This window comes from Spathaspora passalidarum (genome assembly GCF_000223485.1).
Source record: "Spathaspora passalidarum NRRL Y-27907 unplaced genomic scaffold SPAPAscaffold_8, whole genome shotgun sequence".
Taxonomy (NCBI): Eukaryota; Fungi; Ascomycota; class Pichiomycetes; order Serinales; family Debaryomycetaceae; genus Spathaspora; species Spathaspora passalidarum.
In genome coordinates this window covers 400,286-414,262 of record NW_006767432.1, presented here as the reverse complement: position 1 = coordinate 414,262, position 13,977 = coordinate 400,286, and the positions used below count along the sequence as shown (strand labels likewise).

Here is a 13,977-nt window from a genome sequence, read left to right as displayed (position 1 = left end):
AAAAAGACTCAATCAGTTCATACAGCAACTTTATTAACTATACACCTAAGCATTGATATCAAGCAATTCAACTTCAAAGATCAAAGTAGAGTTTGGAGGAATCAAACCAGGGAATCCTCTATCCTTGTAAGCCAATTCGGATGGGATAGTTAAAACAGCCTTAGAACCCTTGTAAATAGGAGTAGCTAAACCCTTACCGAAATTGTTAGTCAAGGCGATATCCCAACCAGCAATAACTTGACCAACACCAATGGTACAAGTGAATGGCTTACCACGGTCACGGGAACTGTCAAACTTCTTACCGTTAGTTAAGGTACCAACGTAGTGGATGGTGACAACATCTCCTGGCTTAGCAAGGGTCTTGTTGTCTCCTTCTTGGATGATTTCGATTTGTGGTAATTGTTCAGACATGGCGTATTGTATTCAATTGAGTGTAAGAGAAGTAGCAACCAGGAATTTTGGCCACTTTTTAACGATGGTTAAACCAAAGAAAAGTGGGTGAGATTTGGGCATGCACACGACTAAGTCATTTTTTTAGGGTTACAGATTCGGATTGAGCCGCGCCAGTACAGTGACTGCAAAATAAACCTTCTTATATTAGATGTTTATTGAAAGCTTTCCCTAAGGAAGAATATATATAAATTATAAAGCTTGGAAAATAATTGATTGATTTATAGTATCAACCAAACATGTTTAATTTACCAGTCAATCCAACTTGAAAATATAACGTCACATGTTTTCATATGTATAATAATTTGGATCTTGTCTTTTCATGATGTTGAATAATTCTTGGTATAACTCCAAATTGGGACTGTGTATTAGTAAACAAGTTATTTGTCTTGACTATACGACAATCTTATAGTATGTTACATTTTGCTTTGCATATTCTCTGGGCAGCCAAGATCATTTTGGATACAACAACGAGCAAGGTGGTCTGATTATTTATATCATTTGCAATATAAATTGGATAGATTTTTCATTCATTTGATGCTTTCGATATGATTTTGAATAGGCAAGCATCAAAGAGAATTTAAGTAATGTTAAAATTTTTGCTATTACAGTGGGTTTTATGTGGAGCAGCATTTGCAGCTGTGTCGCCGGGATATTTTAGCTTAGAAATACATCTGAGTCATGTCTCCATGGATGGGTCTGAGAAAAGAGATGCTTTCGAGATTTCGTTGGAAGATGATAAGAAAGAGCAAATGTTGGCTGAACTTCAAATCGGATCAAACGGAGATAGTGTTACTGTGGATGTTGACACAGGTTCAAGCGTATTATGGGTCATGGATTCCAACGTCGAGTGTAAGACAAGTCCACTTACTAGTAAAGTCGCAAATTGTAAAGCTCGGGGAACATTCTCATCTGAGAAATCAGAAACTTTTAATACTACAAAACAAGAATTTTGCATGGCCTACATGGATAATTCATACGGTAAAGGTATCTACGGTAAAGATGACATTTCTCTTGGTAAAGATGTGAATATTAAAGGGTTTGAATTTGGGCTTGCACGTGAAGCTACGCTGGATGTAGGAATCTTAGGGATAAGTTTCCCAGGGGGAAATCCAGCTGGTCGTTGTTTTTCTGAAGAATTGAAAAATCAAGGGGTAATCAATAGAAACGCATATTCAATATTCTTGAATGAGGCTAATAAAACAGGGTCGGTTCTATTTGGTGCAGTTGATCATTCGAAATACTTAGGTGACTTGAAAACAGTTCCCATTGTCTATGACGAAACCAATCCAGAAATTAAAGTGAATGTTTTGGGAGTAGACATTATTATGAATGATGCCAAAGTTTCTGGGGGTATTTCTGAATCATCATTTCTTTTGGATACAGGAACTGCTGTGTCACAGTTCCCCAAGCTGCTTTTAGCACCATTGTTGGGACAAATAAAAGATTCCAAATATGATGCTTCTAACAAAACCATTAGTTTTCCTGATTGCTCTCAAATAGAAAATCTAAAATTTGAAATTAAGTTTGATGGTAAGACAATCATAGCTCCCGCAAATAACTTTATGGTTGAAAGAGATGCAGATGGATGCACTTTTGAGGTCACTTTTATTGACAGCGACTTCATTTTAGGAATTGATGCATTAAGAAGCATATATTTCGTGGTTGATTTAGATGATAAAGAAGTATCATTAGCACAATCTGACTTCAGTAACGGAAAGCAAGATATCGAGGTATTCCCACCTCCTGGTGTGGATAGAACCTCAGCTTCTACAGGAATATCTGATCACCAAACACACTTAAGCAGACCTCAACACCATGCATCCACATCCATACATCGACACCAGGAACCCTCAGCCACATCTGAACACCATGAACCTTCAGCCACATCTGAACATAAGCCATCCTCTGCCAGCTCAATCGTTTCTTCTATCGATGTTTTACTCTGTTTGGTTATTTCCTTGACTTGGTTACTTTAATGTGATTGTAACCCAATCACTTGTTTACATATTTGTTTTATGAATTAACAATTACTTTAATTTTCAAATGAATCTATTTGTAGAAGTATTGAACAAGCTGGAGCGAAGAACATTATTGATGGTTTGCCAAAATGCAAAACTTGTTGTAGAGATATTTATTCGCCCGTTGATACAGAAATACTACAAGTATTTCCATGTATTGTTCATTTAGTCAAAGCAAGAATTCTTTTATAAGGGCCTAGATTAGTATTTAATTATATTAATAAGGAAAGCATCGTGTTCCTGTATCTTGAATTAGATGATGACGATAATAAAGATAAGATCGAGTAAATGACCCAATTACGTCATCACATCAAAGGATTTTTTTTCTGTCAGATCCTAGTTGTGGATCGCTTGCATCTACATAACCTGGAGTTATTTTGTATGATTTGTATTCCATGTTACCTTCTATGTTTAATAAACATCAACATCAGCCGAGGGACAAAGCTCCTAAAAGACCAATAAAAGCCCACTCCGTACGTGTTCTGTTTTTATTACATTTTCTGATTTGGTCATATGTTCGCATATTATTTTTTAGCATCCAAAATATTCTTTTGCAACTACACCATGCAGCCAGGATGACTTTACGTGATCCAAATGGTCTGATCATATATATCAGATACAATATAAATTGTATAGATTTTCTTCCATTTGATACTTTCGATATCATTTTGAATAGACAACTATAAAAGAAAACTTGGGAAATGCTCAAATCTTGTTTATTACAGTGGGTTTTATGTGGAGCAGCATTTGCAACTGCATCGCCGGGGTACTTCAATTTAGAGCTACAACCTAGTCATGTCTCCAGAGATGTGTTCGGAAAAAGAGATGCTGTAGATATGTCCTTAAAAGACGACAAGCAAACCCTGATTTTAACGGAACTTCGAATCGGATCAAACAGAGATAAAGTTAAAGTAGTTGTTGACACCGGTTCAAGAATGTTATGGGTCATGGATTCCGATGTTGAGTGTAAGACAAGCCCACTTACTGGTAAAGTCCCAGATTGTAAAGCTCAGGGAACATTCTCATCTGAGAAGTCTAAAACATTTAATAGTGCAGAATTATGGTTTGTCATGACTTACGTGGATGGAGAATCTGCATCAGTTACCATTGGTAACGATGACATCTTGATTGGAAAAAATACAGTTGTTAAAGGATTTGGGTTTGGAGTCGCTAATGAAACTACGCTGGCTACTTCAATTTTGGGGATAAGTTTCCCAGAGGAAAATTTCACTGGTTATTCTCTTCCTGTGGAATTGGCAAGTCAAGGGATAACCAATAGAAGTGCATATTCAATATTCTTGAATGAGGCTAATAAAACAGGTTCACTCCTATTTGGAGCTGTTGATCATTCAAAATATTTAGGTGACTTACAAACAGTTCCCATTGTCTATAATGAAACTTTCCCAGAAATTATGGTAAATGTTTCGGGAATAGATATTAATATGAATGATACAAAAGTATCCGGAGGTATTTCCGAATCAGCATTTCGTTTGGATACAGGAACTAGCGCATCACGGTTCCCCGCGCTGTTTTTAGATACATTGCTTGAACAAATAAAAGATTCCAAATATGTCGCTTCTGAACACAGATTTAGTTCTCCTGATTGCTCTCAAATAGAAAATCTAAAGTTTGAGATTAAGTTTGATGGTAAGACAATCACAGTTCCAGTAAATAGCTTAATTTATGAGAAAATTAACAATGGCACACATGAAGAATGTGCTTTTGGAATCGATTTTGATGATCACTTGATTTTGGGAATGGATGTGTTACGAAGCATATATTTCGTGGTTGATTTAGATGACAAAGAAGTATCCTTGGCACAATCAGACTTCAGTAACGGGAAGCAAGATATTGAGGTATTTCCACCTCCTGGTGTGAACAGAACCTTAGCTTCCAGAGGAAGATCTGATGAGAAAGTATCCTCAGCCGACTCGATTGTTTCTTCCATTGATATTTTACTCTGTTTAGCTATTTCCTTAACTTGGTTACTTTAATGTGATTGTAACCAGCCATTTTCTTACTACTATATTTTATCAATTAAAAAAATGTAACTTTCACTTTCTTCGAGTGAACATCTTGTAGATATATTCAATAATTTTGAGCATATAATTACATATGTACTTATTTCTCTCAAAAATTGCCATCCCCCAAGGTTCTGGGCCGTGCCTGGTTTTCCAAGGAAGTAGCAGATCATCAGAAGTTTCCACAGATGATTATTCACCAGTAAACTCTTAATAAGATAAACGTAGGATTTATTGAACGAGTTGAACCATAGAGTGATTTCTTCGGAAATATCTTCATATTCAAACAACTGGTGGTCCACCGTGTTTAAAGTTTTAAATATCGCTGGTAATACATCTCTATGTGTTTCAATACCAGTGTTAGAGCAATATTTTTTTTTAAGGGAAATCTATTATTACAGTTGCTGATATAGGAAAATACATGACAATTGAGATGGTTGCTTCTGATTGGCATATTTCATATTGACGGTCCAATATAATATTATATACTATATCAAAGTTTTGCATGCAACAATATGTCTATAGAAACAATAATGTGTGTGGCATTAAAATAATGAATTCGTAAGCACGCTCAGCTTCTCATGTTTGCGCAAGATTTTAAGCCCGACTATACCGGCAATAAAGCTATTGTTTGTGAAACATTACACAAGATGGAATATCAAACTAGCAATATGATCGCACGATGAGTACATTTAGTCGTCGTATATGCCGACTATTAACTCCGATATTTACGTATTGCAATTTTCGGTAATCGTAATTTTTTTTTTTGTTTTTTCCCCTTGCTCTTCGTTTCACGTCAAGTTTCTCCCTTTACCGTTATCCATCATACTACATCAAACCTCTACATACTTTGCAAGGTATGGGTGACGTCAAGATCGAAATAGACCGCCGCATTACAGATGGCACATTTACCAATTATGATATTATTAAGGGCTCGGTTACGCTCGTTGTAACTAATTCCATCTCACTCAATTGGATCCAAGTAAAATTGGAGGGAGTTTCCCTGTCCCAGTTATCAATACCTCGTGTAGCGCTGGTTAACTCCAGGCGCAGAGATCGTGATAAAAAGGATAAGATTGTTCGTGACGTTCATAAAATATTATATGATACAGCGATTGTATTTCCTCCTGATAATGTTCGACAAGTCAGTCAAGCTAAAGAATTTACATTGACCCCAGGGAATTATTCATATCCCTTTGAATTTAAAATCCCGTTGAATAATTCATGTGTTAAAATGACGGGAATAACCAATAAAGTCACGTTTAACTCGAAAACATTTGATGTCATGATCAATAATGGGAATTTTAATCCAGCACTAATTCAGAATAAGGCTCAACAGCTATATCTGGATTATATTAGTGGAACTCCGCCCTCTACTCCGGGATCTTCGCAAGCTCCGCCACAGCAACAACAACAACACCTGTATCATATAACATCACAATTACCACCATCACTTAGTGGGAATGGTGAATTTGCCAGTATAAAATACTATGTTAAAGTCACATGCAAACGTTCATCGTTTTTCAAGACAAATTTACGAGCATTTGATCCATTTATATTTCTTCCATTAGATTTGGATGAATACAATAGACCTTTAAATACCGTTGGTGGTGATTATGAAGAGTACAGAGAAGTATTTGTTCGAAAAGAATTGATTTTCAAGAATAGAATCCCGGAGATTGTTGGCGTGAAGATTCCACCACCTGCTCCTCCTTCAAAATCCGAACCACCAAGTAAGATCCATGACATTCCTCCCAAGAAACCAGGATTAATGAAGCGATTATTTAATCCTGATTTCAACGGCTCTGCGTCATATTCACCACCTCAACCACAACGTCCTGGTCGTCCACGTACGCATTCTTATGGAATTGAAGCAAAAGATGTTCCATTCTCGTTTGAAATTAGGTTTAGACATCCAGCATTCCTTATCCCTACCAAACGTCCTTCATTTAAGCTCTTCCTTATATCGAACTTAAATCCAGACCGTTATTCCCTTGCTAAGTACGAACGTCCTGAAGAATCAAATGGATTAGGTGTTGTTTACTTACAAAGATTAACCATCGATTTAATATGTACTACTGCGGTGTCAGTATTGGAAACTGATGGGAATATGAATGAAACACACATGGGTAAGAATGAAGAACGGATAAATATATGTAATAACAATTATCAGAATTTGAAATTTGATTTAAGAAAGTGTAAAATCAACAAGAAATGTGATGCTTCAAATGTTCGACTTTATGAATTGGAAATCCCCAAAAAGTATTTTGAGAATTGTATATTACCTGATTATTTGGCACCTTCATTCAAAACTTGTAATATTTCAAGAAAGTATACCTTGGTTGTAACTGGAGGGTTCTCGGCTGAGAAAATTGTTGATTTTAAAAATAGTATTGAGGTGAATAAGAAGATTAAATATGTTGATCTAGATTGTCAAAACATTAAAGTATTGAGTGGGTTGCGTGTAACCAGTCATTTACAATCAAATGCATCACGAAGTTCAACATCAATTGTGCCTCCATTACCAGATCGGAAACAATCACAAACCCCGCCAGTTACTGGTTCTTCAACTTCTCCAGTACCACCACCACTGGCACATTCTACTGGTGATGATTCTGCAAGTTATGATAGTAGTCCAGGTGGTGATTTACCCACATATGATGATGTTATGAGAGAGTCGAGTTATCAAAATGACAGTGAACATCAAAGGGCAAGACGGAGGTATAGACAACATGAACAATATTATAATAACTTAGAGTAAGGGATAATGAGTACAATCAATAGTGATTCCTATTCACAATGGTAATTGATCTTCCTGGTTGTAACGAGTTGGTATTGTACCCCAAAAAAAGTGAGAATAGTACACTAGGTCAGAATAGAGCACTAGGTCAGATTATAGAAACGATATTTGTTTGAGTATTATAAAGCTTTATGTGGTATTCGCAATGTTTCTCGTTTATATCAAACAAAGAAATTGGCAGAGCAAGGGGGGTTTCTTCTTGGTAGAAAATATATTTCATAATTACACATTTGAGCATGTCATTGTATTTGAGTTCGTATCTGCATATTTAACTCATTGTATTTGTCATTTAAACCAATCATAGAAAATAAGTTGATTATTATATTTTTTATAGAAATGAATAATGTATTTCAAATAATCAATTTTGTGCTTGGCAACATTCGCTTGCTTCCGATGTTTATAATCAATAACAAGTTTATCAAATTCATAAACGTCAACCAGCAGGTGATGGTGATAATTATCGTTGCAGTCAAGGCAACAACAACATCAGGCTCCGAAGTAAACCTGTGAATAACCAAGGAAGCCAGGCAAAGGGAGGAAATCTTCTAGGTTCTGGGGGCCAGGGAAAATGGTCCATACAAAGGGGATATCCATACCAATTCTAACGGAAATGGAAATAATGGAAAGTCCGACATTGAGTTTGACAAAGTAAACCATAAGCGCTATGTTGTCTATTAGAAAGTCATTGTATGAAGCCTTGTTGCTGCTTTTGTAGCAGTTTATTTTTGAAATTACACAATCATTTCCCTTTTATGGTTCTTAACAAGAGTTCTGTTTTTAGTTTGCTCTATATTCTTTGGTTACCTTATCGAATATATATATTAATTTTCAACGGTAATATGCTTTGCAGTTGCAAAATGTAACAAGTGAATGTTGCAAATCAAAAGCAGGGGGTTGTGTTCCTATTGTAATCACTTCTTTGATTTCTAACATATACCCTACTATCCAGTATTTACCATCAATTCGGTTTATGTTAAAAATGTTGCAGTTAACATCGTATATTACGTCATTGATATTGTGAGGCAAGCGTAGCCAAGCAAGTATACGCAATTGCTGTGGCTCGCGTCAGCCTAGAAGCTACCATTTGTTATTATAATTCAACGAAACCTGACACTTCAACTTCCACTATTTATACATTCAAACCAAGCCTATCCAACTAATCTCCTTTCATACCCCTAGGATTATTTGTTAATACCACACGACTTTCTTGCTTATTCCCGAAGGTTGTCAAGCTCGTATGCAGTACCGGGGAAAATGGCAAAGAATAAAAATCGGGAATGAAAATTTTATTGCTGAAAAAAAAAAAAATCGGACGAATAAAACGGCAAACTTTTCCATCACTAAGTTTCCAGAAGGCATTTATATTTGAATCCAAGTGATTGAGAATTAAAACCATGTCAGATATCGATAATTTCTTCATTAAGAACAGGAGGGCCATTATAATCACTGCCTTGGCTGCTGCCTCTGCTGTTGGTGCCTATGTCTACTATAAGCAATCACAAGCATTCTTAGATACCTCTTCTACCAGCAAAGAAGATGGCTCATCTACAGCTTCCAGCTCCAAGAAGAAAAATAAGAAGAAGAAGAAGAGCAAGGCTTCTACCCCAGATTCCAATGCTAAAACTGAAACCAGTGAAGAAACCAAGGAATCTTCTCCAGCTCCATATCCTGTTGATGCTAAGGGATTGCCAGCATTGACTGAAGAAATCATCAGCGGATTATCGGAAGATGACAAGGCTCATTGGGCTATGAAATTGAAGGAAGATGGTAACTCTGAATTCAAAGACAAGAAGTACCAAGAAGCAATTGCATTCTACACTGCTGCTTTACAATTGAAGCAAGATCCAATTTACTACTCCAATAGATCTGCTTGTTATGCTGCTTTAGAAGATCACGAAAATGTTATTGCCGATACCACTGAAGCAATTAAATTGAAACCAGACTATACCAAGTGTGTTTTGAGAAGAGCCACTTCTTATGAACATTTAGAACAATACGAAGATGCCATGTTTGACTTAACTGCCTTGACCATTTACGGTGGATTCTCCAACAAATCAATTGAACAAGTATTGGAAAGAGTATTGAGAAAACATGCAGTCAAGATTGTTAGTGGTAAGGAAAAGAAATTGGCCTTGCCTTCCGCCGCCACCATTGGTTCATTCTTTAACGCTTTTGTTGAAGAACGTAATCCTGAAGGAATCACCGAAGAAAGCGAAGGCGGTGACCAATTCTTGTACAAGGCTTTGCAACAAATTGCTACCAACACCCAAGAAGGATATGAAGAAGCTGACTCATTAATTAACCAAGCTGTTGGTGCTTATGAGCAATCCGAACCAGAAAATAAGGGACCATATGCTGTTGCCATGGAATACCTTGCCGCATTCCAATTCTTGAAGAACGATCCTTCCAATGCCACTATCTCTATTGAAAAGGCCATCAACTTGAAACCAAGACCAAGATCATACATCTTTAGAGCATTGATCAATGCTGACAAGTCCTCTTACCAAGAAGCCCTTGAAGATTTCAAGAAGGCCGAAGAAATGGACCCAGAATGTCCAGATATCTTCTACCACTTGGGTCAATTATTCTACCTTACTGGTGATTTAACTCAAGCCGAAACCAACTTCAACAAGGCTAAGGAATTGCATCCAGAAAATGTCTACGCATACATTCAATTAGCATGTATTGCTTACAAGAACGGATCTGGTGAATCTGCTAATGAAAAGTTCACAGAAGCCAGATTAAAATTCCCAACTTCTCCAGAAGTTCCAAACTACTATGGTGAAATCTTGGCTGATAAAGGTGACATCCAAGGTGCTGTTAGACAATTTGAAATTGCTGCTAGATTACAAGAAAAGTTGGAAAGATTCTCTGTTGGTGCCTTGCCATTGATTAACCATGCCACTGTTATTTCTCGTGAATCCTTAGAACGTATTGATGAAGCTCAAGAATTATTGGTGCGTGCCTGTGAATTAGACCCACGCAGTGAATTGGCTAGAATTTCATTAGCCCAAATCAAGTTGCAAAAGGATGAAGTTGATGATGCCATTGTATTGTTTGAAGAAAGTTCTGATTTGGCCAGAAGCTTTGAAGAAAAGGTACAAGCTACTTCCTTCGCTGAAGCTACCAAGATGCAAAAGAGAATCAAGAGTGATCCAATTTTAACAGCCAAGATTGCTGAAGTTATGAGACAAAGTGGTGCTATCTAAGGATAGAAGGACAATCAAATAGTTGCAAAAAAAAAAAACTAAAAAAACGAAAATATGGATAATAGAAAAAGTTTATGGATTGAACCGGTCAAAGACGACAACGACTCAGCTCAATCGTTATTTTGTATATAAAAGTGAGTGAGAGTCTTTGAATCTGCTCACTTCCCTTTTCTTATCTTGTTATATATACGATGAAGTAGTTTTATTATTGTTTATGTTGTGGCTGACTTTGTAGGTTTTTTGCACGAGACAATTTACATCTGAAAATTCTCTCTCTTTCTTCCTTCCCCCCCCCCCCCTCCCCTCCTCCTCTATCCCCCACATTTAAACGAGAATCCAGACAACCAGTTTTCTCTGTAAAAGTTGTCCACCAATGAAGAAAAGCTAATGAAATCAATCATTCGCTCTATAGTATCGTCTCCTAAACGCGTCCATTATGATAAACCGCTTGGTCTACAGTATGATCTTTCATACATCACTCTGCAAATCATAGTGGCCCTGGCACCGGTGCTGGGGTTCTTGCAACAATATTACCGATACCCGTTGTCTGATCTAGTCACATTTCTCAACACGTACCACTTGAACCATTGGAGATTGTTTAACTTTAGAGGGGAGGATCCGGGATACACTGATGAAGAGGTGAATGGACAAGTCAGTCATTATCCCTTTCCTGACCATCTGCCACCTTCATTCGATATAATGCTACAATGTGTGAAGGAACTACAGCAGTATTTGAAACAGGATACAAAAAACGTTGCTGTGTTACACTGTAAAGCCGGTAAGGGAAGAAGTGGGTCTTTATGCTGTGCCTATCTCATGTATGATGAGTTCAGTAATGGACGTGGGTTTAACGTTAAACTGGTAATTGATTTGTTTACCGAAAAGCGCATGCAAAGCTTTGCAGGTGATGGAATAAGTATATTGTCCCAACAAAGATATCTTGACTATTGGAGTACATTCTTGAATAGCACTCCTGAATTACGACAACAGTATTTGGAATATGTGGAACAAGTTAAGCCATATGAGATATACAAAGTAAGAGTTAAAAATGTTTGCAATTTGAGTGAATTTTACAAGTTAAATCTTCTGTTTCTGACATATGTCACTGAACAAGAACCTACTAGATTGAACACGGTTGCTAAATTCGTGAAGAAGTTAACTGCCGAGAACAGCAAAATGACGAAACATGACCAGAATTTGTTCTTTACACCAAATACACCAATTAAGTTAGATTCAAGTATGTTAGATATAAAACTCGGGGTTAAAACCTGGTGTTACTGTTGGTTTAATATTTATTTCGAAAGCTTGGCCAGTCTGCCAAGTGTTATCTTGCAATGGGAGGATTTAGATGGATTTAAAGGTACAAGACAACGAGGAGTAAAAGTTTTTGATGAGATTGAAGTGTATTGGAATATACCTCAAGAATAACTCTATATATATTAGCTAGCTATATAATTAACCACCTCGTTTTTCATTATCTACTTCTAACCAAAATTGTTTTAATGCCCGCTGTACCAGATCAACATGAGTTGAATCTTGTTTAAATTTATGAAAGTTGGATTTGCTTAATGTGAAAGGTTTTGAGATTTTGATTTCCTCAAAAAGAATGATGTCATGTTGGTTATGACTGTATTTGACTTTATCCTTACCGTATAACTTCACAAACTTATCGTATAATCTGTGTGCTATGGGTTGAGGAGATGAATTATGCGATTGAGTTCTTGGTGAGGTAGATGCTTGCCTTCTTTGTGCTGGTTGTTGTTGTGGTGGTGGAGACACATTTGGTTCAACAGGACTCGGTTTGTAATCTATAATGCGCTGTTGTATGGTTTCATCAAGTTTGGCAACATCAATGGGATGCAATGTCAAGTTGTTTGTGGAATATTTAGCAAGATTGGACCCACCTTTTTTGTTTGGAAACGGAGGTAACACTTGCATTGATTTTATGAATGAAGTGTTGATGATTCTATACGTGTCACCTTTATTTGTGTCTTTTTTGGTTTCATTAGATGTTATTCTTAATGAGAGTACTTCATTGGAAGATGAGAATGCGTAAATGTATCCAGTGATGGTTTGGTCTAATAATGTAGTGATTTTAACTTTCAAGTTTATTACTTGTTCGAAATTGTTGATTGACATGCTGGAAATGGTATAAGGTTCTATATGACTAATAGTTTATAGTTTAAAATGGTAATTTCGATTTGGTATGGATTTTTCTTAAACAATTGGTTGGTGAATATTTTTTTTCGTTCAAAGTTTTGTACAATTTTCCAATTACACTTGTGTGAGTTTAGCACTATATTTAGAAGTAATTGCAAGGTTAACCACTCTACAGAGATGTTGCCTACTAATTAATGTGATTGGTACTCAAGAAAACTGTAGGGGAAATGTAAGATGAACAATTGGCTATTTAGGGAATAATTACTGGGAAGTGTGTTACTGTGTAACAACCAGAATCGCCAACTTTGCCTTCCTGCGTAGCGTCCATTTTAACAATTCCCTTTCTCTCTCGGTAGACTAGTGCAAATATTTCCTCTACTACAGCGGAGGGAAGTTGTCAAAGTTGAAATAAAGAATCAGTACAATTGCTATTTTCAACTGGGATGGTATCAGAGGGCTTCCTGGTTGTATGGGAGGAGGAGGGGTAACTTAAGACTCTAACAATGCTATTAGAAACATTAGAAATGAATTGGTTCACATACCTTGTATTAATCCATTGGTAATCCTTTGGATTGTTTACTAAAATGACCAAAACGAATTTGGAATGCTGAATATATAATTGAGAAATCAGATGTGTGCATATCCAACTCTCAATTGGTGTCTGGCGTAGCCGTATGGTTGTCAGTGTTTAGGTTTACTACTTACTTGGTAGCGTTCAAAGACCTTACTACAATATATGAATTCACGAACTTCCTAAAAATATACTCTTTGTATAAAAAGGAGAAACTCCCTGATATTTATATTAATCTCTGCATCATACCATCATATGGAATTCCATGATTTTAGGTAGTCTCTCATTTATCAGAACCCACATGTGATGAGAAGTCTGCTTTAAAGCGAACCTATTTTTTCTCATTTTCACCAACTCAAACACTATACCAGTACCTTTTAACTATCTGCAGTTGTAAGTTTGAATTTCAGCTTGTGCTCCATTTTAATAGATCTCTTCACTCTGTGGTGATGGCAATCAGTATTACGGGTAAGAGATGATACCAAAGTGGATCGCAATCTTCAACAGAAACTTCCAACTGTAGCAATATCATTTGGCATGAACTTCACCATTCTTAGTCCAATTTATCAATAGATTATTATGTATCTGCTCGATAAGTTAGTAACTTCTCAGAATACGTACCGTTCCACATTACATGCCAATATATTGTATCAATATTCTATAATCTCTCTATTTGGGAGTCTAATAGTGATGCTGTTACTTGTATGACTCAGATGACTATGATGACTAGGATGACTTTGTTGCC

General features: G+C 36.5%; 8 protein-coding genes across 8 annotated transcripts; 5 read left to right on the top strand and 3 right to left on the bottom strand. All coding sequences in view use genetic code 12, as the record gives it.

The window, feature by feature from the left end:
* Nucleotides 1–45: 45 nt before the first annotated feature.
* RBP1 (peptidylprolyl isomerase) lies at nt 46–411 on the bottom strand (the record flags this gene model as incomplete). The annotated part of the gene is made up of 1 exon (XM_007377739.1): nt 46–411. One exon carries the CDS (start codon nt 409–411, stop codon nt 46–48), a length of 366 nt encoding a protein of 121 aa, XP_007377801.1.
* An 869-nt stretch (nt 412–1,280) lies between these two features.
* Nucleotides 1,281–2,658, top strand: SPAPADRAFT_158385 (uncharacterized protein; the record flags this gene model as incomplete). Its single annotated transcript, XM_007377738.1, has 1 exon — nt 1,281–2,658. One exon carries the CDS (start codon nt 1,284–1,286, stop codon nt 2,427–2,429), a length of 1,146 nt encoding a protein of 381 aa, XP_007377800.1.
* A 632-nt stretch (nt 2,659–3,290) lies between these two features.
* SPAPADRAFT_68870 (uncharacterized protein) lies at nt 3,291–4,535 on the top strand (the record flags this gene model as incomplete). Its single annotated transcript, XM_007377737.1, has 1 exon — nt 3,291–4,535. The coding sequence occupies one exon, from the start codon at nt 3,308–3,310 to the stop codon at nt 4,463–4,465; it is 1,158 nt and encodes a 385-aa protein (XP_007377799.1).
* Nucleotides 4,536–4,690: 155 nt separating this feature from the next.
* SPAPADRAFT_73455 (uncharacterized protein) lies at nt 4,691–7,715 on the top strand (the record flags this gene model as incomplete). The annotated part of the gene is made up of 3 exons (XM_007377736.1): nt 4,691–5,178; nt 5,350–6,225; nt 6,367–7,715. The coding sequence occupies 3 exons, from the start codon at nt 5,175–5,177 to the stop codon at nt 7,251–7,253; spliced, it is 1,767 nt and encodes a 588-aa protein (XP_007377798.1).
* Nucleotides 7,716–7,738: 23 nt separating this feature from the next.
* SPAPADRAFT_63651 (uncharacterized protein) lies at nt 7,739–8,542 on the bottom strand (the record flags this gene model as incomplete). Its single annotated transcript, XM_007377735.1, has 1 exon — nt 7,739–8,542. One exon carries the CDS (start codon nt 7,947–7,949, stop codon nt 7,779–7,781), a length of 171 nt encoding a protein of 56 aa, XP_007377797.1.
* Nucleotides 8,543–8,618: 76 nt separating this feature from the next.
* Nucleotides 8,619–10,723, top strand: TOM70 (protein channel; the record flags this gene model as incomplete). Its single annotated transcript, XM_007377734.1, has 1 exon — nt 8,619–10,723. One exon carries the CDS (start codon nt 9,299–9,301, stop codon nt 10,499–10,501), a length of 1,203 nt encoding a protein of 400 aa, XP_007377796.1.
* Nucleotides 10,724–10,820: 97 nt separating this feature from the next.
* Nucleotides 10,821–12,709, top strand: TEP1 (putative phosphatidylinositol-3,4,5-trisphosphate 3-phosphatase; the record flags this gene model as incomplete). Its single annotated transcript, XM_007377732.1, has 2 exons — nt 10,821–11,589; nt 11,626–12,709. 2 exons carry the CDS (start codon nt 10,889–10,891, stop codon nt 11,927–11,929), a joined length of 1,005 nt encoding a protein of 334 aa, XP_007377794.1.
* On the bottom strand, nt 10,828–12,678 carry SPAPADRAFT_63648 (uncharacterized protein; the record flags this gene model as incomplete). Its single annotated transcript, XM_007377733.1, has 1 exon — nt 10,828–12,678. One exon carries the CDS (start codon nt 12,638–12,640, stop codon nt 11,957–11,959), a length of 684 nt encoding a protein of 227 aa, XP_007377795.1.
* Nucleotides 12,710–13,977: the final 1,268 nt, after the last annotated feature.